The 27,344-nt window shown below is 41.7% G+C and overlaps 1 protein-coding gene across 1 annotated transcript in view; it reads right to left on the bottom strand.

Annotated features, from left to right (window-relative positions):
- The window catches only part of ST8SIA1 (ST8 alpha-N-acetyl-neuraminide alpha-2,8-sialyltransferase 1), a 152,417-nt gene extending 125,902 nt beyond the window's left edge, over nucleotides 1-26,515 (bottom strand). Inside the window, exon 1 of the mRNA XM_072798714.1 lies at nucleotides 25,071-26,515. Within this exon, the coding sequence (XP_072654815.1) occupies nucleotides 25,071-25,306 (236 nt within the window). The 5' untranslated portion in view covers nucleotides 25,307-26,515. The remainder of the gene's footprint in view (nucleotides 1-25,070) is intronic.
- Between the last annotated feature and the right edge of the window lie 829 nt (nucleotides 26,516-27,344).

The raw sequence follows: 27,344 nt of genomic DNA, 5'->3' as shown, positions 1-27,344 counted from the left end.
TAAAGTAATGACATTTCCAGAAACCAGAGCCCTTTGATTTAAGCCTCTCACGGTGAGCTGTGTTTCCTGTCAAACTGAGGACCTGACAGTAGTGAAGGACAAGAGAGTATGAGGCAAGAATTCTTAAAGTAGTGAAGAAATTACAAAGTTTGAACAATTTGGAAAAGATTACCGTGGTCAGGGCAACCAAAAAAACCAATTCAGGAAGCCCCTAGCCTCCAAAAATAAACTCTCTCATTGATAGGCAATGTACTATGATGAAATCCACAGTTCTTGAAGTCGGACATTCATCATACCTTTGCTTCCAATCGCCATAGTGGTATATCTAGATGTTTAGTATGTAAATCACAGATTTCCACCACACCTACTACAACAGGATGCATTCTGGGATGAGATTTGGTAACTAGATTTAGAGGATCCATAAATAATAAGCAGGGGAAGGAAGGGAGGGGGGAGAGGGACAAAGAAGGACAAGGAGAAGAGAGGAGGGGAGAAGGAAAGGAAAGGAAGAGAGAAGGAGGGAAAGGAAAGGAAAGAGAAGGGAAAGGAAAGGAAAGGAAAGGAAAGGAAAGGAAAGGAAAGGAAAAGAAGGGAAAGGAAGAGAAAGGAAAGAAAGGGAATGGAAGGGAAGGGAATGGAAAGAAAAGAAAGGGAGGGAAAGGAAGAGAAGGGAAAGGAAAGGAGAAGAGGGGAGGGGAGAGGAGAGGAGAGGAGAGGAGAGGAGAGGAGAGGAGAGGAAAGGAAAGGAAAGGAAAGGAAAGGAAAGGAAAGGAAAGGAAAGGAAAGGAAAGGAAAGGAAAGGAGAGGAAGGGAAAGGAGAGGAGAGGAAGGGAAAGGAAGGTAAGGGAAAGGAAAGGAAAGGAAGAGAAGGGAGATGAAAGGGAGGGGAAGAAAGGGAAAAGAGGGAGGAATGAAATAAACAAAGAATATAGATGAGTGTGAGTCCTGAAGTCAAGAGACTCCTGAGTTTTTATCCTGGCTCAGCCACTCTCTACTTCTCTAAGCTCCACTTTTCTTCACGTCAGTAATTTGCCCAAGTCACGAAGCTAGGAACTGATGAGAAGTAAGATTCAACAAAAGAAAGACTGAAGAGGAATACTAAAGAAATCCAGCATTGAGTTCATTGAAGAAATGCTGAAAGCATGGCCATTAAAGGACACAAAACACAATAAGTAAATACTAGAAAAGAGAACAGATTACCATTATGTGTGAGATACATAAATATAGAAGTGCATATATAGAAAACCCAAGGAGATAAAATGAAAGAAAAACACATTAAGAAACTTAAAAAGGTGGCTTCCTGTAAATAAATATTAATAACTTTCCTACATATAAACAGTAGTCAAGAAATAATTATGAAAACAAGGTACTTCTTGTTATAAAAGTAGTAGCATCAGGGCAGCCCCAGTGGCTCAGCAGTTTAGCACCTCCTTCAGCCCAGGGTGGGATCCTGGAGACGGGGGATCAAGTCCCACGTCAGGCTCCCTGCATGGAGGCTGCTTCTCCCTCTGCCTGTGTCTCTGCCTCTCTCTCTCTCTTTCTCATAAATAAATAAATAAATAAATAAATAACTTTTTAAAAAATAGCATCAAAAGAAAACATCTAGGAATAATCTCAGTAAGAAATGAGCAGAATTGGAGATGCCTGGGAGGCATCTGGAGTGGTTGAGCATTTGCCTTTGGCTCAGGGCGTGATCCAGGGGTCCTGGGATAGAGTCCTGAATCGAGTCCCTGCAGGAAGCCTGCTTCTCCTTCTGCCTATGTCTCTGCCTCTCTATTTCTCTAATGAATAAATAAATAAAATCTTTAAGAAAAAAATAAATAAACAAGCAGGATTTAAAAGCAAAAATATATGTACTATGCTTAGGGAAATGAAATAGGGATTGAATATATAAGTAAATATATCTTATTCTTGGATGAAAGTTTCAATTTTATAGTAACGTATCAATGAAATTCAAATAAAAATGTCAACATAAATCATTTGAACTTGAAAAGCAATCTTAATTGTATCTAGGAGAAAAATATGAGAGAATTACAAAGAAAATTCTGGCAAAAACACAATAACTGCCCTTATGAGATATTAAAATATACTCGTAAAGCTATAGTAATTGATACAGTATGGCTGTAGAATAGAATCAGATAAAGCTATGGAAGAAAAGGGGGACTTCCAAAATAGACCCACACAGATAGGATTATCTAGCATGGATAAACTTGGCATTTCAAATGAGTGGAAGGGGGTAAGATTTTTGTTTCTGTTGTTGTGTAATGATGCTAGAAGATACAGGGAAAATATTAGATCTCTACTTTTTTATACTGAAATAAATCACAGATAGGTCAGAAATTTTAATGCAAAAAAAGTAAATCACAAAAATACAAGATGAAAATATCTTGGGCTACAGGAATCCTGACAAAAAGGTTCAAAAGCCATGAAAGAAAAAAACTGATGAACTTGATTACTGATTATTTTTAAAGCCTTCACAAAAAATATACATTTTAAGATTTTTATTTATTTATTCATGAGGACACAGAGAGAGAGAGGCAGAGACATAGGCAGAGAGAGAAGCAGGCTCCATGCAGGGAGCTGGATGCCCAACTCCATCCCACGACCCTGGCCAGGATCAAGCCCTGAGCTGAGGGCAGACCCTCAACCACTGAGCCACCCAGGTGTCCCACAAAAAATACTTTAAACATAAACATAAGTAAACCAAAGACAAACTGGGAAAAATATGTGCCACAGATATGGCAAAGAGCTACAGTCCTTTAACAAAGGACACTTTAGGTTCAAAAAGGAAGAGATGAAACACTCAAGAAGAAAAAAGGCAAAACACCTAGAAGTGCCCTTCATAGGAGAAGAACTCTTTGGGAATAATCATAATAAAAAAGTAAAATGAAGCTCAATCTCATTAATTAATATTATCATTTTTCACCTATACATTAGCAAAACATTTTAAGGTTAATTACATTCAATATTAGACCAACAGACTCTTGGTCACAAAACAGATGACTTCAATCAGAAGGCAATTCATAAATATCAATTTAAAATTAAATGTGTTGTTTCATGACCCTGAAATTTTCTCTTAAGAATCTATCCTGTAGAGATAACTACAGAAGCAGAAAAACATATTCTAGAATGTTTGCTAAGCCATTTCTCATTTTAAAAAGAAAAGAAAAGAAAAGAAAGGAAAGGAAAGGAAAGGAAAGGAAAGGAAAGGAAAGGAAAGGAAAAGAAAAAAGAAAAGAAAAAAAGAAAAGAGAAAAGAAAAGAAAAAAGAAAAGAAAAGAAAAGAAAAGAAAAGAAAAGAAAAGAAAAGAAAAGAAAAGAAAAATACCATGGTCAACCCTAAAATGGAATTTCATATTATTTCCACCCTTTTTTTAAAAAAATGAGAAACTGTTGCTTTGTGCTACACATACTAAATGAGGCACCCACTGACCCATATGCTATGGGTAGAAAAAAGAGGATGTTGTCAAAAACGATCTTCATATGATTCGAATACTACTTAATAAATATGTTAGTTATCAATTACTATGTAACAAATGGCTCCAAAATTCAGCATCTTCAAACAACAAAAATTTACTTTCTAACACAGTTTCTGAGGTCAGGAGTCTCTAAGCTAGATAGTTCTGGCTCACGGTCTCTTGCAGACCTCTTGCAGTAAGGCTATTGGCTGGGAGCTGCAGTCAACTAAAGCTGGAGGATCCACTTCTCAGTTCATTCATGTGACTGTTGGTGGCCTCACTCAGTTCCTTGCTGGCTGTTGACCAAACACCTCATTTCTTACCACGTGTTCCCTACCAGTGCCTTACATCAGCTCCAAGTTGCCTGAGTGTCCTCACAACATGGCAGCTGGCTTCTCCCAGAACAGATGACCCAAGAGTGAAAGAGCATGCAAAATGCAAGTCACTGTCTTTCTAAGTCTAATCTCAGATGTCATCACTTCTGCAGCATTCTATTGCATTCTAGAAGTAAGTCACTAAATCTAGCCCACACTCAAACGGAAGGGATGATACATGAATATCAGGAGGTGGAGTTCATTAGGAGACATATTAGAAGCTATCAATATATGTAATATATATATATACATATATATATATATATATATATATATATATAGAGAGAGAGAGAGAGAGAGAGAGAGAGAGAGACTACAACCAGATGTTTCTATATATTTTTTTAAAACTCATACATAGTAGGGGAATTATACATCCTCATTAGTTTGAAATAGTCCTAGTTTATGTCTTCTGGCCTGGAATAAAAGTAATATCAAAACATGAACATTGTTTACCTCTAGGGAATGAGATTGAGAAGACTTTTATGCTTGTTTAATCTACACCTGTACAGAGTTTTGATGTTTACAATAAAAATGTATTACCTTACAAAAAATTTTCAAAAAGCAGACAGTGCACTTCTTTTTTTTTTTTTTTTTTTTTTTTAGAAAGTGCACTTCTAACAGAATTAGACCTCTGCATATTCTTTCAGAATAGCTCAAAATATTGTCACACAGATACCACTTCAGAGACAGTGATTCAGCTCAAAAGAAAAGTTTCTGGGGATTTCAGCAATGGAGAGAAGAGACAGAACAACTTCCTGTTTTAGTAACATAGAAAAAGTCTCCAAACAGTGGCTGTTCCACTCCTGTTTCTCACAGTTGCATAGCTTTTGATCCCTTTGACCATGGCATAATTTGTAGCATTTCTTGGCATCCAACTCACAAACATAAATGGGAAATAACCAAGTGGGCTATGACAACTAAATAGGAAAGCCCCCAAAAAACCTCTAAAATTAAGCCACTGGCATGAATCAGGGACATCGGGCAGAGACAAAAAGGCAAGAGACACCTTGTCCATGACTGTAGCCCGCTGCTTTATTTTCAGGATCCTGGAGGAGTAAGTAGTGAAGACAGTCTTGGATATTAGCAATAGTCAAATACAGCAAGACTTAATTCACCTTTGTCTGTCTGAGATTCTGGTAATAAGACACTACAACAGAAGGATGTGTCAGGATTTAATCTGAAGCCCTGAATGTTAATGTGGATCTTACTGCGAAGAGGCACTCTGGCATAGTAAGGGGCTCCAAAGCCCATGAGCCCCAGGCCAGTAAAACCACTTCCTAGCAGCATAACCTTGAGTGAAGTCCTAAAGCTCTTTTTGTTTCAATTTCTCCATCAATAAAACAGGACTATCTTAGTTTTTTCAATAAATACTGCTAAAACAATTGGACATCCACATGCAAAAAATAATAATAATGATCCAGACAAGACCTGATACCTTCACAAAAATTAACTCAAATGGACCACAGACCTAAATGTAAAATATAGAACTCTAAAACTCCTAAAAGATAACTTAAGAGAAAACCTAAAAGACCTTGGGTATGGCAATGATATTTCAGACACCAACACCAAAGGCACAATCCAAGAAAGAAAGAGTTGTTAAACTGAACTCCAGTAAAATTTAAAACTTCTGCTCTGTGAAAGACAATGTCAAGAGAACAAGACAAGAACAAGACAAGATTGGGAGAAAACATCTGCAAAGACACAGCTCGTAAAGAATTGTTATTCAAAATATACAAAGAACACTTAAAACTCAATAATAGGAAAACAAACAACCCCAAACTCAGACATACAGAGAACAGACTAGTGGTTGTCAGAAATGAAGGGTATGCAAATGAGTGGAGATGATCAAAAGGTACAAACTTCCAGTTATAAAATAAATAAGTCCTTAACAAAATAAATAAACAAATAAATAAGTCCCATGGATGTAATGTACAGCACTGTGACAGTAGTTCATAGGACTGCACTGTATATTTAAAGTTGCTAAAAGAGGGGCACCTGGGTGGCTTAGTGGTTGAGCATTTCCCCTTGGCTCAGGGGTCCTGGGATAGAGTCCCGCATCAGGCTCCATGTAGGGAGCCTGCTTCTCCCTCTGCCTATGTCTCTGCCTCTCTCTCTGTGTCTCTCATGAATAAATAAATAAAAATCTTAAAAAAAAATAATAAAGTTGCTAAAAAAGTAAATCTAAAGGTTCTCATCACAAGTAAAAGGAAATTTTCTAACTGTGTCATGATGGGTGTTACCTAGACTTACTGCAGTGATTATTTTATGATACACAAATATCAAATTGTTATGTTGTACATCTGAAAATAATATAACATTATATACCAACTACATCTCAATTCTTTTAATAGACTAAAGGCCCTAACAGACACCTCACCAGATGGCAAATAAGCATGTGAAAAGATGTTCTACATCACAAGTCATCAGGGAAATGTAAATTAAAACAACAATAAAATACCACTATATATCCACTGGAATGGCTGGAATCAAGAACACTGAGTACACCAAATGCTGACAAGGATATGGAGCAACAGGAACTCTCATTCATTGCTGGTGGGAATGCAAAATGGTACAGCCACTTTGGAAGACAGTTTGACAGTTGCTTACAAACTTAAACATACTGTTATCATACAATCATGATCAAGTTCCTTGATATTTCCCTAAAGGAGTTTATTATGCTATATATTCACTTAGATGGGCATGCACCTATTTAATATTTATTGAGTCAGTATGCCAATGCCATAAGTCTGTGAGGGCAAATAGTTTGTGGTTTTTTCTAATTCATAACTGCCAAACCTTGGTAGCAATCAAGACATCCTTCAGTAGGTAAATGGATAAAAAAAAAGTGTGATACATACAATGCAATGCTATTCAACGCTAAAAAGAAGTGCGGTATCAAGCCATGAAAACACATAGAGGAAACATAAATGCTTATTACTAAGAGAAAAAAAGCCAATCTGAAAAGGCTACATACTATATGACTCTAGAAAAGGCAAAACTATGGAAACACTAAAAAAGATTAGTGGTTGCCCAGAGTTGGGAGAGAAAGGAGGGATGAATAGGTGGAGAACAATGGATTTTTAGATCCGTGCAACCACTTTCTATGTTACATTTATATGTAAAAGACAATGTCACATTTGTATATTTGTATGCTACACTTTGTATGATATATTTGTCCAAGCCCTTAGAAAGAACAACACCAAAGATGAAAAGATGAACTATAGACTTTGGGTGATTATAATGTGTGGATGTAGGTTCATCAATGGAGGTAGCCTTCTGGGGAAGTTGTTGATAATACCTGTGGCTATGCATATGTGTAGCAGAGATATACAGAAAATCCCCAAACCTTCCTCTTAATCTTGCTGTGAACCTAAAATTGCCCTAGAAAAATTATGTCATAAAAAAAAAGACCCAAATTGTGCTTGGGGGCTTTTAAGGAGGAAAGGATTCATGAGCCAAGAAATGAAAGTGGCCTCTAGAAGCTGAGGTCAGCCTTCAATTAGCAGCCAACCAGGAAATGACCATCTCTGTCGTACTACCACGAGGAAGTGAATTTTGCCAACAACCCGGATGAGGAAGGAAATGGATCCTCTTCTAGAGCCTCCAGAAAGGAATACAGCTTGCTGACACTTTAATTTTAACCCATTGAAACTGATGTTAAACTTCTGTCCTATAGAAAGATAAAATAATAAGTTTGTGTGGTTTCAGAGGGGGAAAAGGATTAGTCTTATAGGGTCATTAACATACATAAAGTATTTAAAAGAGGGTCTGACACATAGTAAGCACTCATTAAATGCCAGCTGTCAGCACCACCTACGATCTAAGTGGTCTTAAAGAAATAATTACTCACAGCCTGATTCTTTGTAAAATAAGGATAATAATATCTCCCTCATACAGTACTTGTGAATGCTAAATGATAACACTGTGTAAAGTGCTTAAAATAGTGCCTGGCATATGGCAGATACAAAATAAATAACAACTATTCTACTAAAAATATCATTATTGCCTAAGAAATGGAGCTGATTTTAAAATCCAGAGTTAGATGGACTGATACTTTGCACGTGAAAGCATCTAGCACAGTACTTGCACATAAGTGGTGCTCAAGAAATGTTCATTAAATATGAACTTAGGTTTCCATAGTTCATCTCTACTAAAAGCCCAAAGAGAGTTTTTCAGAATGCTTGAAAGTTATAAATCTTGAAAATTGATACTCTAGGAGCAATCTTCTGGCTTTTTTATTGGTTCTTTCCTTTTATAACAGGATATTCAGTGGGATTTTATGCTGGAATCATGGTTCAAGTCCAAAGCTGGAGACATAGCTGCTAAGTACCCTTCATTGAGTCAAGAGGGCCACTAGTTACAAGGCCAGCCCCCTAGCAGCACTGGGGAGTGGTGGTGATTTGAATCCAGCCCCACCGCACAACTACCCCCTCAACCCTGGTCAACATAAAGGGAAATTAGGAGTGAGAAGAACCTGCTGACTAGTGGGGCTTCTTCCCTTTCCTGAAGAGGAGGGAGCACCTAAGAAAATCAAGACTGGGAGTGCCTGCCCAAGGGGATAATATTCCCCAGCTGGAGTCTGCTTAGCCACCATACTTGGCGGTCTGCCCCCAAGCTTCCTGAGCAGAAAGAAAAGGAAATGAGGAAGAATTGGCAGTAGAAGAGTGATTCTAAATGGCATGGTGACAATTGGAGACATTAGTGATAAGCCCCCAAAACAGGGGGTTGGGAGATCTTGAATGCCTTGTCTGTGTTAAAAAACCTTGATCACCTGCTCAATATGAAAGTGAACAGGCCCAGTTGAGCATTTCCCTATTTCTGGGGCCCACAGGGATCCTTTAAGAAATAGTATGACTGAATTTTTTGAGTACAAAAACTTATGCAGGAAACAAGTATAAAATATGAGGTTCTTCTCTTATCTGGGAATGATGGTCAGAAACCAAAACTAAGACCAACATGTGCTAATAACACTATTTGTTAGGTTCAGAAAGCTGCCAGAAGTTGGAGTTAGCCACCTCTCTACAGGTTCTCTAAGTGGCACTAGACCAAGAAGCAGTCCTATTCACCATACAGCTGATTCACACTGGAGCAGGACCAGGAGAAAGGCACAGACTTGTGAGTGCCATGTTTTTTCAGGAGGCTACTCTCTCCACCCCTTTAGAACAAGTGCCTTCCCTCCCTGCCAACGAAGAAAGAAGAGGGGTGGGGGATGTTCAAAAAGAATCACTTGTAAAGACAATGAGGGTCTGCAATAAGGAGACACAGGCACTTTATGATTGGGTTGTTTGCTGCGCTTGCACTGTGCTGCCCTGTGCTATAGGTCTTGTGAAAATTAACAAAGGAAAACCTCACTACGATGGAGTGGAGAGGCCAGAAGAGGGAGCCCTCACATCGTAACACTCTACCTCAAGAATTATCAATTACAGAACACCCCCATCCCCACCCCCCACCCCCCCACCACCACCAACAACAGAAGAATCATCAACAGGGAAGAATCATCCATTACAATTCCCAACAAGAAAAGATGTACATTGCATCTCTTACAAGAAATCAATTACCCCTGCAACCCAGTCAATGGGAAACCATCATCGTCCTGAACTCTTGCCTTTTCCAATGGACTTTCCTTCAGAACAACCCCTCTCAACTTCCTCCTTCTTTTCCATGAAATAACGTTTCCCTCCTTTGATAGTTTGAGCATCCCTTGCTTTTTCCAAATTGCAATTCTACACTATTTCCAAATAAACCCATTTTTGCTAGTAAAATAACTCTTATTTTTAAGGACAACGCTGGAGAGAAGAAACAGAAGTGGAAAGAGATGGTGAGGCAGTGGGCCGTAAAAATCCTTTTGGGGTGGCAAGAATGGGGAACTGCCGGTGGATGGAGTGCTTACCAGTATTCCGCCTACAAGGCTGCACACCAGGTGAAGGAACGCAGGCCAGTTTGCCCTTAGAAAAGGTGGGCAGCCTCTCAGGGTTCACCTGAGAAGCCACAATCATCAAGAGAGGAAAGGGACTGTGAATATTCATGTCCTCCCTGTCCAATGGGGAAGAAATAGCTCCTAGAAGTGGGTGGAGTGGGGATCCACCCCAGCAAATACCTTTCATGCTGCTACTACATGCTGCTGGAATTTCAGGTAGAGCCAAAGCAGACAGAAATGGTAGCCATGGGAGCTTTCATTGTGTTTTAAAATAAACTAAAACTGAGGGGAACCTGGGTGGCACAGTTAGTTGTGTGCCCAACTCTGGGTTTCAGCTGAGGTTGTGACCTCAGGGTCATGGGATAGAGCCCCATGTGGGGCTCTGCACTCAGCCTGGGGTCTGCTTGAGATTCTCTCTCCCTCTCCCTCTACTCCTTCTGCTCATGCGCACTTTCTCACTCTCTCAAATAAGTAAATCTTTAAAGAATAAATAAATAAAATCAACAAAACTGAGCTAAGCACCAGAATAGACTGTCTCAATAATCAAGATGGATAAAAGTTGATAAAATTTGGCAATATTAGCCAAAGTCCCATTAGAGCCAGCTAAGTGGGGTGGGGAGTGGAGGTCAGGAGTTAGGTCTACCACTGCACGGTTGGAGCAGTTATTAGGAAAAAATAAAATGAGTGTGTTTTGGGCAGCCCAGGTGGCTCAGCTGTTTAGCGCCGCCTTCAGCCCAGGGCATGATCCTGGAGACCCAGGATTGAATCTCACATCAGGCTCCCTGCATGGAGCCTGCTTCTCCCTCTGCCTGTGTCTCTGCCTCTCTCTCTCTCTCTCTCTCTCTCTCTCTCTCTCTCTCTTTCTCTCTGTCTCTCATGAATAAATAAATAAAATATTTTTTAAAAAATGACTGTTTTTACCACAATTGAGACTCCTCAATTCACAGCATTCTATTTCCACCCGCTCCTGTCAAATACCCTCTCCTTTTCTATATTATGGCAAGGTGGCTGGTTGAGTCAAGACCAGTTGCTTACAAAGTAAACAATCCCCATCCAAGCCAGCCTGCTTCTAGGTCTCTTTTATTCTACTGGTAACTAAGCTTTGCTTTCCCCCATGGACTCACGTATCTTTTAGCAATTTTTCAAAGGGCTTTTTCCTCTCTTAATATTTCAGATGTTGCATAAGTTAAACAGAATCAAAAGATATACCACTAAACTGTACAAAGACTTCTGGCTTCACAGTCACAGTGCAGGCCAAAAACAGAGTGGACCAGAGGAGGGACTTTGGCACAAATACAGACACAGCTAAATGCTGAAAGTGAAGTTAAACATGGGCTTGTTTTTCTTCCATAAAAAAGAGTTGAAAAAAACAACAAAAAAAAGAGTTGAGAGCTGTTTTTTTTTTTTTTGAGAATATCACTGTTCTTTTTTTTTTTTTTAAAGATCTATTTATTCATTTATGATAGACATAGAGAGAGAGAGGTGGAGACACAGGAGGAGGGAGAAGCAGGCTCCATGCCGGGAGCCCGACGTGGGACTCGATCCCAGGACTCCAGGATCGCGCCCTGGGCCAAAGACAGGCGCCAAACCGCTGAGCCACCTAGGGATCCCCACTGTTCTTTTTAAAATGTATACTATGTGCTTATCCATTCTATGAGAGGAAGGCCTATGTCTTCTTGGCTAACTATTTGATTCTCAGCACCTAGTACCAGTACCTGGCACACAGAAAGCACTGAATAGTTAATTATTGGACAAACGAATGAGTGAAGGAGTGAACAAATGAATTAGTAGTGAATACTGATAGCATAGAGTCTCAATATTAGACAATAAATGAACTACCACTGAACTATTCAGATAACTATCTACAGGCCTTGTAGAAAATGTAATGTTTTCATTCATAAAACAAGTATTTGTTAGGCAATTAGTAAGACTGTGATGAAGGATCAGAGGCAGACAAATATAAACAAGACTCAATGTCTGACCCTAAAGCACCAAAGCAAACTGTTATGTATAGCTGTTTCAAACAAGTGCAAAGGAGGACAAGAACATAGGATAGAGATGATTTAGTCCAGTGTCAACACAATCAATCACTAACACTCAACTTCCAAAAAACCAACCCAGCAAAATATCATCATGGGATTTTTGTGCCTTTCTACTATTCTCTTACCCTCCACACAGATGGATATAATCTGTTCTAGTTTCAAGTCCAAGATTTTCAGTTTTTTTTCAAAGATTTTATTCATCCACTTGAGAGAGCACAAGTGGATGTGAGAGGGAGTGAGCAGGGCCAGAGGGAGAAGCAGACTCCCAACTGAGCCAGGAGTTCATGTAGGGCTCAATTCCCAGGACCCAGAAACCATGACCTGAGCAGAAGGCAGACAGTCAACCAACTGGGCCACTTAGGTTCCCCCCAAGATGTTCAATTTTAGTGAATAGGAAAATGACTTTTTAAAAAACAGTCATGACATATAATTGCTTTATTTTTTAATTTAAGACATTAATCCTTTCCCTTGAAATCTCTACCTTGTCATTAGGAAAAGGTATATTTCTTTTTTAAATTATGGTTTTTAATTGCTTAAATCCTAGAAAATAGTACAAATGGTCCCATAAAGTCATTTCTTTTTAAACAAAAATGAAACACTGAGCTAGTTATCAATTGTTCTGTAATGAAGAGAATAGCCATAACAAAGGCACATCTTCCAGTGCACTAAATAAATTCCTCATACAGAGGTCACCACAGTCCTCAATTCCTCATACAGAGGTCACTGCCACTGTACACATCCTTTGCACGGGAATCTTTCCCAGTTGCTTCCCTGCCTCTTGAAAATTCCTAAAAGAGAATTTCATCATTTAATGTTAACAATCATTGTATGTTTTCTATTTACGCAATCACTGTCCACATTGAAATGGAAGAAAACTCAAATCTGCCCTTAGCCAAAGTTGAAGAATTTCTCTAAACAACCAAAGAAGCCAGTAATAAGAACTGATGGTAGGGGGAAAGAAATTGTCAAGAAACTACTTCTAGAAATTTAAACTAAGAAAATAAACATTAAACATTTAAGATGTATACAAAAAGATGTTCTTCACAGCATTATTTACAAAGGTGAGATACTGCATCAACATGAATATTCAATAATAGTGGATCACTTAAATAAATCATTGACTATACTAACAAAGGAAAATCTTACAGCCATTAAAAGGGGATGATATATACGAAAGGCCAAAAGACACACAAAAAGATGCTCAAAATAACTCAGCATCAGGGAAATACAAATCAAAACCATAATGAGATACCATCTCACACCAGTCATAATGGCTAAAATTAACAACTCAGGAAACAACAGATGTTGGTGAGGATATGGAGAAAGGGGAACCTTCTTACACTGTTGGTGGGAATGCAAGCTGGTGCAGCTATTCTGAAAACAGTATGGAGGTTCCTCAAAAAGTTAAAAATACAAGTACCCTACGAACCAGCAATTGCATTACTAGGTATTTATCCAAAGGATACAAACATAATGATTCAAAGGGGCACATGTGCCCCAATGTTTATAACAGCAATGTCCACAACAGACAAACTATGGAAAGAGCCCAGATGTCCATCAACTGATGAATGGACAAAGAAGTGGTATATATATTTATAATGGAACATTACTCAGCCATCAGAAAGAATGAAATCATGCCATTTGCAATGCTGTGGATGGAGCTAGAGTGTGTTATGCTAAGCGAAATAAGTCAGAATAAGACAAATGCCATATGATTTCACTCATATGTGGAATTTAAGAAACAAAACTGATGAACATAGCAGGAAGGAAGGAAAAATAAGATTAAAACAGAGAGGAAGACAAACCGTAAGAAACTCCGAACCCTAGGAAACAAACTGAGAATTGCTGGAGGGGAGGTGGGTGGGGAAGGTGGGCTAAATGGGTGATGGCCATTAAGGAGCGCACTTAATGTTATGAACACAGGGTGTTATATGCAACTGATGAATCACTAAATTCTACCCCTGAAACTAATAACACAGTATATGTTAACTACATTGAATTTAAATAAAGAATTTTTTAAAAAATAAAAAGGGATGATGTAAATCTATATATATTGCCATTAAAAAATCTACAATATACTGTCAAATTCATTATATTTTTGTTTGATAAACACACACAGAGGAAGCACTGAATGTTCTAGAAAACTATATGCCAAAATATTAGCAATGTTTGTCTCTAGGTGATTAAATGTCAATTACTTTTATAAAGTGTTGCTCTTGTCATTTAAATGCCAACTTTGAGAAAGCAAAACTCTTTAAAGAGGCTTTTTGATTTCCCATGCTCAGTATTTACCAAATCTATATGAAAAAATATTTAAAGAAAAATCTAAAAAAAAAATCTAACGTGCAAATATGATATCCTTTATAAGGATTCTTTGGAAGAAAGTAATTTGTTCCAAATTGTTAACATTTTTAAAAACTTACAGTAAATAATTTTTTTTCCAAAATGAAAATCATAATGCTATCTTATCACAAGCTTAGCAGTTCAAAATTATTTAATTATATGAGAAAATGTTAAAGATGTAACACTGAATGGATAAAAAAGAACATAAAACTAAATATACAAATATATACAATTTAGTAATGCGCAAACGCAAACAAATATGCACAAAAGAAACAGTGTTCACAGTGAAATACTTCTGAGGGATGGAATTATGAGGGGTTTTTTTCCTCCTTTTTCACTACATTTAAATTTTTTCTACAGTATCTATTGCTTCCAAAATCAGACAAATAATGAACATTATTTTAAATAATTATTTTTTAAATAAGCACGAGGTTATGACATAAAATCATGTATATATTTGTTGTATCAATAATTGAGATAAGTAATTTGTCCTCCAAAAGCCTGTTCTCATTACACTCACTTGGAAATCTCTGGTAGTGTACTGTTACTTAAGCCTTGAATAATAGAGAATGTGTAGCTCTGAATTCACTTCAGCTTCCTCCTGGCACCTAATTAAAGGAGTGACACAGCTCCTCTGGTCTTGGCTGCTTCCCTCTACGCAATGCCATAGCTGGAAGACAGTCCAACAGAAAGGGGAAAAAATCAATCACTTCGAAACTCAGCAAAATTATCTGAAACGGACCAACCGTAGCCCTTGGAACACTACATTACTCAAGTCTTACTAACTTAACTAATGTCACTAGGCCAGACTGTAAATGTTATAAAATCAGGAACCATGTCTTAACTTTCATCGCTGTATCCCAGCCCCTACCTGGTGCACAACAGGCATTTAGTAAATGTGGATGAATGAATGAACCAGTGATTTATGTCTGGACTCTGTTCTCTTCCTTAAAATTCTACTGCCCGTTTTACAGCATCCTTAGTACTAACACTATTGAAGAAGAGAGTGTGTAATAAGGTCACATTTCATTAGATATTCCATTACTGAAAGTACCAGTAATAGGCATAAGCTGTGTCCCAGGAAGCAGCTTTTCTCATCATTATGGCTTAATAATTAGCAATAATTCAACACTTAATCCTCTTAAGGTAAGTACTGCCACCCACAGCTAAGGCTCAGAGAGGCCAGGTAATTTTTTCAAGGTCACAAAGTTAATAAATGACACAACCAGTATCAAAACCTGATTCTCGGGCAGCCCGGGTGGCTCAGCGGTTTAGCGCCGCCTTCAGCCCAGGGCCTGATCCTGGGGACCCGGGATCGAGTCCCACGTCTGTGGGACTCTCTCTCTGTGTCTCTCATGAATAAATAAATAAATCTTTTTTTTAAAAGGTTTTATTTATTTAGTCATGAGACAGAGAGAGAGAGAGAGAGAGAGAGAGGCAGAGACACAGGGAGAGGGAGAAGCAGGCTCCATGCAGGGAGCCCGACGTGGGACTCGATCCCCGGTCCCCAGGATCAGGCCCTGGGCTGAAGGCGGTGCTAAACCGCTGAGCCACCGGGGCTGCCCAAATAAATAAATCTTACAAAAAAAAAAAAAAAAAAAAAACGGATTCTCTGGGGCTCTGAGATCTAGACTGTTTCTAGGTGGGAACCAGCATCCCGTAATCTCATGCAGCCAGGTGAGGATGGCTATGGATTCTACACAAACTATCTAAATTCTTATCATATACCTAGGAATTAGGTTAGCATATTATATACCATTTTTCAGATAACAAAACAAAGGAACAGAGGTTTAGCAGCCTGCCCAAGGTCAACAACTCCCAAAAGAGGCAAAAATAGAATGAAAAGATTAAAAAGTACTGTATTTTCCTAGAAATCTATCAACACCACCAAAGACATTGCACTAATTATACATAGTCTGCATCACTTCTATGATTTATAACTGTGATGAGAAAAACAAATTTTAAGGAAAAAAACTTTTGTTTTCCGGATTTGCTGCCTAAACATTTTACAGTGTGATAACCCTGCTCACACCCACAGTCTGGACATTTAGATAAGAACTTAAGTTTAGGATTCCTGACATAAGTTCCCATTTTACCTTTCTTGGGGAACCTTTTAATATAACCACTTAGGGGCAGCCCGGGTGGCTCAGCGGTTTAGCGCCGCCTTCAGCCCAGGGTGTGATCCTGGAGATCCGGGATCGAGTCCCACGCCAGGCTCCCTCCATGGAGCCTGCTTCTCCCTCTGCCTCTCTCTCTCTCTCTTTCTCTCTCTCTCCCTCATGAATAAATAAAATATTTTTTAAAATTAAAATAAAATAAAATAAAAAAATAAAATAACCACTTAGAGTCAAGCCCAAAAAACGTTAGTGACCCCTGCTCCAATCACCTTATAAAGTCCTAGGTGCTTGCTACCCTGCTCTCATTCTCTTGCTCATTCAAGACCTTCCTCCAGCTCACTGAGCCCCCGGGATTCTAGAATCTGATCAATCTTGTGACTGCTTCCCTTGGGGTTTATTGAAAGCTGCATCTTCAATCAAAATGACCCATATGGATTTCCCTTCCCCAAAGTGGGAACTGAGATGCAGAGGGAAATATCTGTTCTCCCCTACCCCACTACCACCCCCACCCTCCTGCCCCTGCGTGAGTGGCTTGTACTATCTCATTCAGTGGGTTATAATCTGTATGTTCATTATTCACCAGTTCTGGCTTCCTAATACAACTCTGTCAAAAGAAAATCCGGCCATACTCTACACTCATATAAAATTATTCAATTGATCCAACTAGCTCCCTAAATACTGTTCTCCAAAATGAAGACTAATAGACTTCCAAGGTGCAAAAACTCCCCTCAATTTGCAAGGCAGAGGACAAAAGCACAAATGTATCTAAATATGTAAAAGTTACAATCAAATCAACAAACAAACGGATAAAAAAAATATGTCCTAACTCCCTATTCTTTTCCCTGAACAAATATACCTGTGTAAACAAACTGGGAGACCAGATTTCAATTTAGGCTTCTCAAACTCTAGGCATTTGGATACTGGAACATGGGGACACAGGTAGCCACCACCATGTGTCCACCTGAAACCCCCACTCCCATCTCCAAGTTCTTTTCACAGCCTCTGCCTCCCACGAAGAACTGTTCCTTGGCCATCCCTTGGGCCGAGGAGTGCTCACAGCAATGGGAAAAGCCACCCTGATGGTGGGTGATGGGGAACTCCTCACACAGGCAAGCAGGCTGTGGACGTGGAGCTTGGGTCATTTGGGTAGGGAATTCCTGTTCTACAAAGGCCCCAGAGATGCCTTCCTCTTTGCAAAGAGCTGAGAACAAAGGAGAAACAGAGTGAGCCCCCTCTCCCCACCCTGCTCCTCTTGTCAGGGTCTAAGCAGGGCACTGTTGAGAACCCTGGGCACCTCTCACACAAGCTTTCAACAGAGACAGCTGCTTTAAGTAAATTTCCCAAAATGTATGCCTTCTTGCTATCCTTCTTTAACCAAGAGCTGGCCACCAAAGTACAGTTCACCCACTTCCCTTCCCGCAGTCAAAGCATTTATGGTTTGTAGTTTCCAGATGTAGTTCTTCATTGCGTATTTTCTGGGATTTTTAAAAATCTTGTCAATGGGTTGATTTTGTTTCTCCAAAGAAAATGGTTCTCCACCGAGAGCAATTTTGCCCCCCAAAAGACATTTTCTCAAATCTGGAGACATATTGATTTGTTTCATTTAGTGGACAGAGCCATGGACGTTGCTAAATATTCTACAATGTACAGGACAGCCTTCCACAACAAAGAATCTTCCAGCCCAAAATGTTAGTAGTGTTGAGACTGAAAACTCTGCTCTTCAGTAAGAGCTCTTTCAAAAGAGTAGATGCCATTTCCTCCTTTGGTCTCCACATGACCAACCAGAATATTGGACCTCATTAAGTATTTGTTGACCCACCGATTAGCTGTCCAGTCTCACACCTTGCTGGCACGTTCATCACACAGTAACTCAACAAAAATCAGAAATCGCACTCAGCTCTGGGAATGCAAATATGAACGAGCCAACAGAAAAGGCAGACAAATAAATTGGTACTTTTAATGCAGCATCATGAAAAATACACCTGTCACTACCAGACACTTGCATTTTTATCCATCATTATGTCTTCCCTCATTAGTCCATAAACTTCAAGAAAGTAAATTTTAAGTTAGCTGCTATAGTTCTAGCATCTTCTATGATAAAACTAGTAGACACAGAGGAGTAGATATTTTTTGATGATTAAAGAAATGCAAAAAAAAAAAAAAAAAAGAAATGCAATACTATGCACAAGGCAATAAAAAAAAAAAAACAGAGAAAGAAAGAGAGAGGAGAAGCTTCTAACACAGCCTGGGGAAGAAGAAAAGAGTAAGGTAAGCTACCTTGAAGAGAAATAACATGGATTAAGCACTAATATGCCAGAAGCATTTTTCAATACATTATCTATTCTAATGCTCACAACAATACTACAAGGACCCACATAAAGAGTTAAAAATAGACCTGCCCTATGACCCAGCAATTGCACTGCTGGGGATTTACCCCAAAGATACAGATGCAGTGAAACGCCGGGACACCTGCACCCCGATGTTTATAGCAGCAATGGCCACAATAGCCAAACTGTGGAGGAGCCTCGGTGTCCATCGAAAGATGAATGGATAAAGAAGATGTGGTCTCTGCATACAATGGAATATTACTCAGACGTTAGAAACGACAAATACCCACCATTTGCTTCGACGTGGATGGAACTGGAGGGTATTATGCTGAGTGAAGTAAGTCAATCGGAGAAGGACAAACATTATATGGTCTCGTTCATTTGGGGAATATAAAAAATAGTGAAAGGGAATAAAGGGGAAAGGAGAAAAAACATGTGGGAAATATCAGAAAGGGAGACAGAACATAAAGACTCCTAACTCTGGGAAATGAACTAGGGGTGGTGGAAGGGGAGGTGGGCGGGGGGTGGAGGTGACTGGGTGGTGGGCACTGAGGTGGGCACTTGACGGGATGAGCCCTGGGTGTTATTCTGTATGTTGATAAATTGAGGGATCCCTGGGTGGCGCAGCGGTTTGGCGCCTGCCTTTGGCCCAGGGCGCGATCCTGGAGACCCGGGATCGAATCCCACGTCGGGCTCCCGGTGCATGGAGCCTGCTTCTCCCTCTGCCTGTGTCTCTGCCTCTCTTTCTCTCTCTCTCTCTCTCTATGTGACTATCAAAAAAAAAAAAAAAAAAAAAAAAAGAAAAGATAAATTGAACACCAATAAAAAATAAATTTATTAGAAAAATAAATAATAAAAAATAAATAAAATAAATAAAAATTTTAAAAAATTTTAAAGGGAAAATAAATAGATAGATAAATAAATAATAAATTTTAAAAAGGAGGAGGAGGAGGAGAAGCAGCAGCAGCCACTGCCACCACTGCCACAGCAACAACCACTGTCACATTTTACAGATGAGGAAACGGACAGCAAAGGCTGATTTGCTCAGAACATAGCAAATGGTAGAATCAGAATTTTAGCGCAACTGACTTTTAGGATCTTTGCTCTTAACCAGTAAATGCACTGTCAAGAGATGAGTGAGAATTGGCCAGGTAAAGGGCAAGGAGTTGTGGCCTTGAAGGAAAGGCATTTCAGGCAGAGGGAATGATACACACAAAACTAACACAGCCCGGCTTGTTTCAGCATTACTATACCAAAAGAGGAACGTTGATGAAGATAATGATGGAGAAGTATTCATGGCCACATCATAAGAGATATAGACAGCAGTGCCTCGTTTATCTAAGATTATTAGGGAACGAGCCAATAAGGCTAGAGTCAAATAGCTCTGTGTTGGAAACGTGACCCATCATTTTGTTAATGAGTCTCTCTGAATTTCTATTTTCTCATCCATAAAACAAAGTACGTATAAATATCTATTGTAAAGTAGCTGTGAGGACAAAAGCTAAGAAATATAAGCACTGGGAACCTGGCCTGGGTCATCTTATATGGCCAATGAGTGTTAATGATTTCTTTTTGCTATTGTAGTTATTGCTAATGAATTTTTTTCTCATTTGTAAATGCACAACATAATTGAAGCTTATTTTCTTAAACACCAAAATTTACTATAAACTATATTCTTCCTAAACTCCTTTCAGAGGGCATTACATAAATCTTTACCTTAACAAACATAAACCTCAAATCCCATCTATACCGAAGGCTGCACCTGCCTCTCAGCCCTCCACCCCCGGTGCCCTTCTGCAGCCACCAGGACAGCTGTGGAAATACCTGAAGCTTCTGGGATCCACAGATTCAAAACTATGGACAGAAAAGAAGGCACATAAAGCTCAAAATGCTTAGAGCAGTATTTCGTTCAGAATTTGGTAAAGGAAAGGGGAACATCATGGCTTAGAGTACTGGTTAGCACTCAGTGAATATAGAGAATTTTCAAAGCTCTTTGGAGTGTTATCCTATATCCAGCAATCCACCAGTAACAGCAGTGTGCCAACTCTGCTGACAGCTGACACATGACCAGTGCCCTTGGATGCTTGGTGTTGGTTCATTTTTCATAAACCTCACCTTAAGCCCATTCAGAGAGTGTGACTTGGCCGCTGTGTACCTCTGAGTCTACCTTCCTACTATGTTCTCTGTGGGAAAAATTAATGCCTTTCCATACAGGAAGCACATCAAGAATTTTCACACTTCCCTGCTTTGGCCTTGGCTGTTCTCCCTGCCTAGAACATCCTTCTGCCCTCACTTCTTACTACTACCCAACTTTAGCATCCTTCAAGGCTTAGTGCAAACACCACCTCCTCTCTGATTTCCCCCCTTCCAGCAGAATTAACAGCCATGTTTTGTGAACTTCCCCAGCACTTTGCTTGTGTTTCTATTTCTATAATGACCATATATTAAACAGAAGTATGTGGCAAACATCTTTCTAGGTGCTTCCTCTATGCCACCATGCAACGTGCACTACAAGTCTGTAAGAAATCATTACACATCCCACTTTACAAATGGGGAGACTGAAGCTCTGAGGGTTGAACTTACCAATGATCATACAATCAGAAAGGGATACAGCTGGGATTCCAACCATGTTCTGGCAGCTCCCAAGTCCCTAAGTTTTTCTCTCTGCTATACTGCCTCTCTTTGATGTCCCTATGTCCAGTTGGTTAATTAATTATAAACACATATGCCTGTCCCTGGAAGTACAGCAAATCCCTGGCAGGGGCCTGGACATGTTCCTCTTTATAAACGTGGATGATAACATATCCATTTATATAAGATTGTTAGGAGAATTAAATGAGACAGTACATTGAAAGCACTCAGCCTAGTGCCATGCACATTATAGGCTCCTGGTAATTTGTCGGTTTTGCTGTTGTTCTTGTTGTCATTATTACTATGTCCAATGCCAAAGATAAAGTCTTGAGCATAAATTGTGAACTGAAGTTCCTTTCAGAGAAACAAATGAAGTGGGTAAGGCCCTGATGGAAGAGACAAATGCCACTTTGGTTCAACATCTCCCCACACCACTTGACTACTCATTCAGAAGCAACAAGAGTTGCAGAGAAACTCTCCAATATTTCTACTTTAGGGTCAATTGATTGCTTTATCCTTCTGTTGCCATGTGGATGTTAGACAACCTCCTATCTAGTTTAAAGCTCTTGCAGCTCTGTGACTTTTCTTGCTGCCTTCTCCTTTGCAAGTTGCCAAGGTTCCCCCTCTGAGTAGTCGTACTTAAAGTCTGAGCCAAGAGAAGAAAATCACAGAAGTAAATGAAAGCACAGAGGGCGAAATGTAATCTGCAACTCTAATGCTAATAAACATAATGAAACACTCTCCTTTGTTCTCAGAGCATTTAGCAGTACTTTAAATCATCCGACTGCTTTACTCCTTTGTTTTTGTCGGTCACCCCCTTGTAGGAGGTAAGCCATCTCAGAGAAAGCAAGCTGCCCATCCCGGCTACTGCTAACCCCCAGGGCCTAATTCAAATCTGGTGTATTAGAGTCATTCATTAAATACTAGTCAACTGACTGACTGCAATTATTTGTATGTGTGTATATATGAATATGTGTATAAATGTATACATATACATGACATATACCACAGTTTATGAATAAATATGCGTGTATCTCCACACAAAAGTGCAAACTGTGCATTCATATACATTTCTAGTTGTGTGGAAGATATTTTAGACTGAAAAACACAGACACCTGTTTGCAAAAGTTATTCTTTCTTAACATAATAAGGGCCTCTGGCTGACCTGTCTAATATTTTAAAAACATACACTACTGCCCACATACTAACAATCCATATGCTTTAAAAAACAGATTTTATTACACATGCAGAGTACAAAAAATTTTTTGACTTAGCAAACCACGATACTTTTATCTTTTAAAATTCCTCGTCCCAATTTACTACGTTCAGTGTAAAGAAATGGGGGGGTGGGGGCAATATATTGACCAGTAGTGCTTCTCTGCAACTTTGGCTGGCAAAGCATTCCAAATTCTTTTTTTTTTTTTTTAAGATTTTGTATTCATTTGTTCATTAGAGACACAGAGAGAGAGGCAGAGACACAGGCAGAGAGAGAAGCAGGCTCCCTGCAGGGAGCCCCACCGAGGAGGACTCAATAACAGGACCCGGGATCACGACCTGAGCCAAAGGCAGATGCTCAACCACTGAGCCACCCAGGTGCCCAAAGCATTCCAAATTCTTACGGGCTGGCCAGAAGTCCTTATATAAGCTGTAATGTATACAGAGAATTATAATTCATGACAATTATAATAGCACCATTGACTGGATATATGTGCCAAACACTTGCAGTAGTTGTTTTTTATTTTTTTATTTGAACCTCTACCAACCCTGCAAGGTAAATGCTCTTATCCCCATTTATAAATAAGGAAACTAAGACTCAAAGAGACAGAATGGCTTACCAAAGATACTCTGCTGCTTATCTATCTAGTCATGGCACCCTCAGTCTAGGAATCCTACTAGTGTAGAATTCTACTCCAAAGCCCAAACTCTTTTCAACAAGCAATGGTGCATCTTATACACTTTTACAGACACTGACTTTAAGGGATATGTGTTTAAGCAGTTTTTTATAGTGTGTGGATTCTATTAGTAATTCTCTGCACAGAGACTACACCAAATGACAGCCAAACACACTAAAGATTACCCCAGGCTACAGACAGCAAGGGACAAGTCTGTCTCAGAAATGAAAAGCATGTATTTCTCAGAATATGAAGCATTTTCCACTCGAGTATATCATGCAAAAAAAATTTATTTAAGGAAGCAACAGAGCTTTCTTATTCTTCCTCCCATACAAAAAAAATGGACTCTTTCATTACGAACCAATGGGAAGTTCTTAATTCATTTCCTTATATCACTTGGAGTAAAAGTGCTTCCTGTCTTTAGAGAAAAGAATTGCTGGATGCTATATGCCTTTTGGGTGCTTTTGAGTCCAACAATCAATACTGTGAAGGCGAGAGAAAATTAGCCCTTATTTACTTTTAAGGGGTGTAGCATTATTTTCAAGCTTAATGATAGCTGAATTCTAAAGAACAAGAGAGAAGGCAAGTCTTCCCTCCCCGTTTAAAGATTTCATGTCTTCCCCTGAAAGAATTGGCTATTATCTCTTTGACCTTCTTTCCAGGAGCAGGCCCCAGAAGGAGAAGGAAACGATATGTCTAAAAAGTTTTTTTGAAATTTATAGATGTTTCTGAACATTTGTAACCAACAGTAGTGAAAATGTTTAAGTTGGCTCTCAGCTGCCCATAGACAGCTTGGAAAGATCCTAGGCAGAAGAGCGAAGGAAAGCACTCCTCACCTAGACCACTACAATCTCAGGAAAGCCAACTGCAGCATCTTCAAGCCCCAGGGAATGAAGGGGAAGGGGGCACCTGGCAGTCACAGAAGCCCTTGTGTGTCCCCTGAACATGCCCAGGAAAGTGGAGAGGAAGGGGAAGCAGCACTGCCTTCCCTCCAATCTAACGACACAACCCCTGCTGCCAAGAACTTATTTTTAGACACTTAAGCTGAAATTCCCAGAAAGGAAGGGAAACTACAACCTCTGAGCGATCCTCAGCATTCTGATTTCCAACCTGGCTTCAGTTTTTTGTTTTCTGATTCCAAGTCCCTACCTAAAGTCCATCTCCCATTCTCCAGAAGGCATCCACAGTCTAAGCGACCCCCCTCCACCCACCCCCCCCCCCCAAAAAAAGAGCTGGGAGCTGAGGAGCTTTATGTGTTGAAAATTTCAGTTCCCACACTTCAAAGGGACATGACATGACCTTGGGGAAGTAACTCCTCCTTCTGAAGACTCAGTCTGTGGTTGGTAAGATGGGGATAATACTGTTATTAGAAAGTTGTTGAGTTTTCAATAAAAATCACACAGTGCCCGGCTCTTAGTGGGGGATCAGTTAAGTGCTCTGGGTTTCGTCGTGGGCCCTCTGAACAAAGCTGCAGGATCCTGGCTAGGTGTCCATGTTTTTCCTGCCCAAGATTTGCCCATTACTCCCTCATTAGTGATTTCTGTTACCAACCACTCACCTAGCCTCAGGGAGATGCCTCTTACCTTCCTCTAGTTCTCTATGGCTTCCAACACCTACAGAGCCCAAGAGATAAATGCTCATTAAGTGCAAAGGACAAAGTTAGCCTGGATTCTCCTTCCCACCAGTTATGGGGCGAATCGTTGACTACGATCAGGCTGGGGAAGGAATGCTTACAGGTTTTACGTGAGCAAAGCAGGTGTCTGCACATCTCTTTGGTGTAAGGGGTGGGGAAGGACCCCCCCCCCTCCCCGACTAAAGTCTTCAGGTTTAGAAATGGCAAAGGAGGGGAGGAGGACAAGGAGGACTGGGGGAGAGATGCCTCTGCAAGGCGGTGCTAGCCCGTGACCCTGTCCCCAGCGCACCGGGAGTAAAGGACACGAGCCGGGAGGAGCCGCGAGGGGAGGAGTACCTGAAGACTCTGGCCGCCGTCTGGTTCCTTCTCCACGCCGTGCCCTGTTGCAGCACCCCTTGGACGATCTCCTTCTCGTTGGGCAGCCGGTAGACCGGGAAGATGTAGAGCCAACAGAGGACCACAACGCAAAGGGCACTGGCTCCCACCGGGAGCCGGGTCCGCGGGAACTTCCACGCCAGTATTGCCATGGCCCCTCTGGACGTGTGTCGCCGGGCCCGCCCGCAGGGGCTCATCGCAGCCCCGGGGGCCCGGGGGCGGGGGGCGGGGGGAGCTCAACACAGCGTGCGGCAAAGTGGCAGCGGAGGGTCCCCCCACCGCCGGCCCCCCATACACACACACGCCTTCCGCTTTCTCGTTTGCACTCGCACGCACGTTTCTTCGGGCCCCCACGGCCCCAAAGGTCAGCGCAAGGGTTTTTTTTCCAAATGCAACTTTTTCAAGGGTTTCTTTCTAGGGGAGGTGGCCGGGGGGCGAGTCACGAGCTCCGGTCATGGTCGCTTCCCCTGCAGAAGGCGGGCGCTGGGGTCTCCGAGAGCGCAGAGAGCGGCCGCGGCGAGTCGCTCCCGCCGGTTCTGCAGCATCACCGTCGCCCTACGCGGGTCCGGGGAGAGGCTGGGCTCCCTCCCAGACAACTGGCCCGCGGCGTCCCCTCCGGGGAGATGCTCCTGCGCCCTCCGCCGCCTCTCCCCGCCTCTCCCCGCCTCCCGCGCTGCTGCACCGCCAGGCACCCCCGGACGCGCTCCCCGCGCCGCGCCAAGTCCTCGGAAATTTCCACCGCGGCCCGGGACCGCTATCCTGCCCCGGGCTCCTCCGCCTCGCTCGCCAGGACCCCCGCTCCCCACCCCTCCCGGAGAAGAAAAGAACTCGCTCTCATCAGTTAATTCAGCGGCGCGCCGCAGCCTTCCGCTGCGCCCCGGACTTCGCAGACAAACGCCCGGGGATTGGTGGAAATCAAGGTCTCCCCCTCCCTCCCCCACCCGCAAATTTGCCTCCTTCGACCCGTTCAGATCCGCCTGGAGCGCGCGCCTCTCCCTCCCGCCCTTGTTCTCCGGAGATAGAGGCAAACAATAAAAAAATCCCCCCCACCCCCAATGCATGGATACATCGGAGCGCAGCGGAGACCGGCTGACAGAACCCGACCTTTCGACTCGCAGCCGGCGCGCCGGGGCTGCACCCTGCCGCCGTCACCCTCGTCTCCCTACTAACTGGTTGGTCATTAACCCGCAGAGGCTCGGGGAGGCCGGCAGAGATTTATCCCCTCCCGGGCCCCCACCCCCATTACCCGATCCCCGAGCCGCGCTCCGGCCGACACTCGTGCGCGCGCGCGCGCTCACACCCTCCTGTACACACTCTCCGAGGCTCACGGGCCCGCACGCGCGCGCACGGGGAGGTGCGTGCACACCGGGATCCTCCGCCTCGACTCCGCCCTGCAGGGCAAGGCGCTGCTGCATCCAGATGTGCAGCCAGCTGGTGCCCAAGCGCGCAGCCCTTGGCACGTGATGATGCTTTGGGGGCCCTTTCACCCCCTCCGCCTTTTAGATTAAAGGGCCGTTTGCTCGTAGACCTCTGCCTCGCCCCGGCCGCAAGGTAATCGCAATCCCGACCTTGGAAGAAGGCCACCAGCCTGTACCCGCGGGGCTGAGGGACCCACAGTTAGCCATTTCTAATCGCCCCGGCCGTCTACGCATAGCTCGGGTACCTCCTAGCGGTTGCCTATTCCGTTTGCTTAAGCATCTCATCAAGCAGAAAGTGTGCAGGGACAAAGAAACCCAGCCGCCTACTAACCGGGTCAGCTTAGTCATCACGAAACCCAAATCCAGGGCCATAGCTCCGTTTGCTCAGCTGACCAGGCTGCAGCGCCCCGAGCGCAGTCTCTGCTGACTGCTAAGAGGCCTGGTATCTTTCTCCAGCATCTTTCTCCACTGGGAGGTGAAACTTGAGAAGTTGATGCAAAGTCATTTACCAAACAAAAATGACCCGACGACCACCATAGACTCAATACCCCAACACAAGGAAGGCCTCTTAGGAGAATGACCCACTGTCCTTCATGACCAGGCATGCCCCAGAAACCTCTATTTAGGTAAATCATTAGGGACGGAAACTGTGAATTTCCAAAGTTCTGCATTAGCATGTTGGAGTCTAGTAAAGACGGTCTGAAATGAAGATCAGCTGGACTCCTGCAAAACAACCAATCTACCCTCTTCCGTCCGGAAAGGCGAAGGATCTTGTTGCCAGGGCTGTGGATAAATCACTTGCTGTCCTTTTTCCTAC

This window comes from Canis lupus, chromosome 25, assembly GCF_048164855.1.
Source record: "Canis lupus baileyi chromosome 25, mCanLup2.hap1, whole genome shotgun sequence".
NCBI classification, from domain to species: domain Eukaryota; kingdom Metazoa; phylum Chordata; class Mammalia; order Carnivora; family Canidae; genus Canis; species Canis lupus.
Note: the sequence above shows the minus strand (reverse complement) of the source record. Positions and strands in the feature narration are given on the sequence as shown.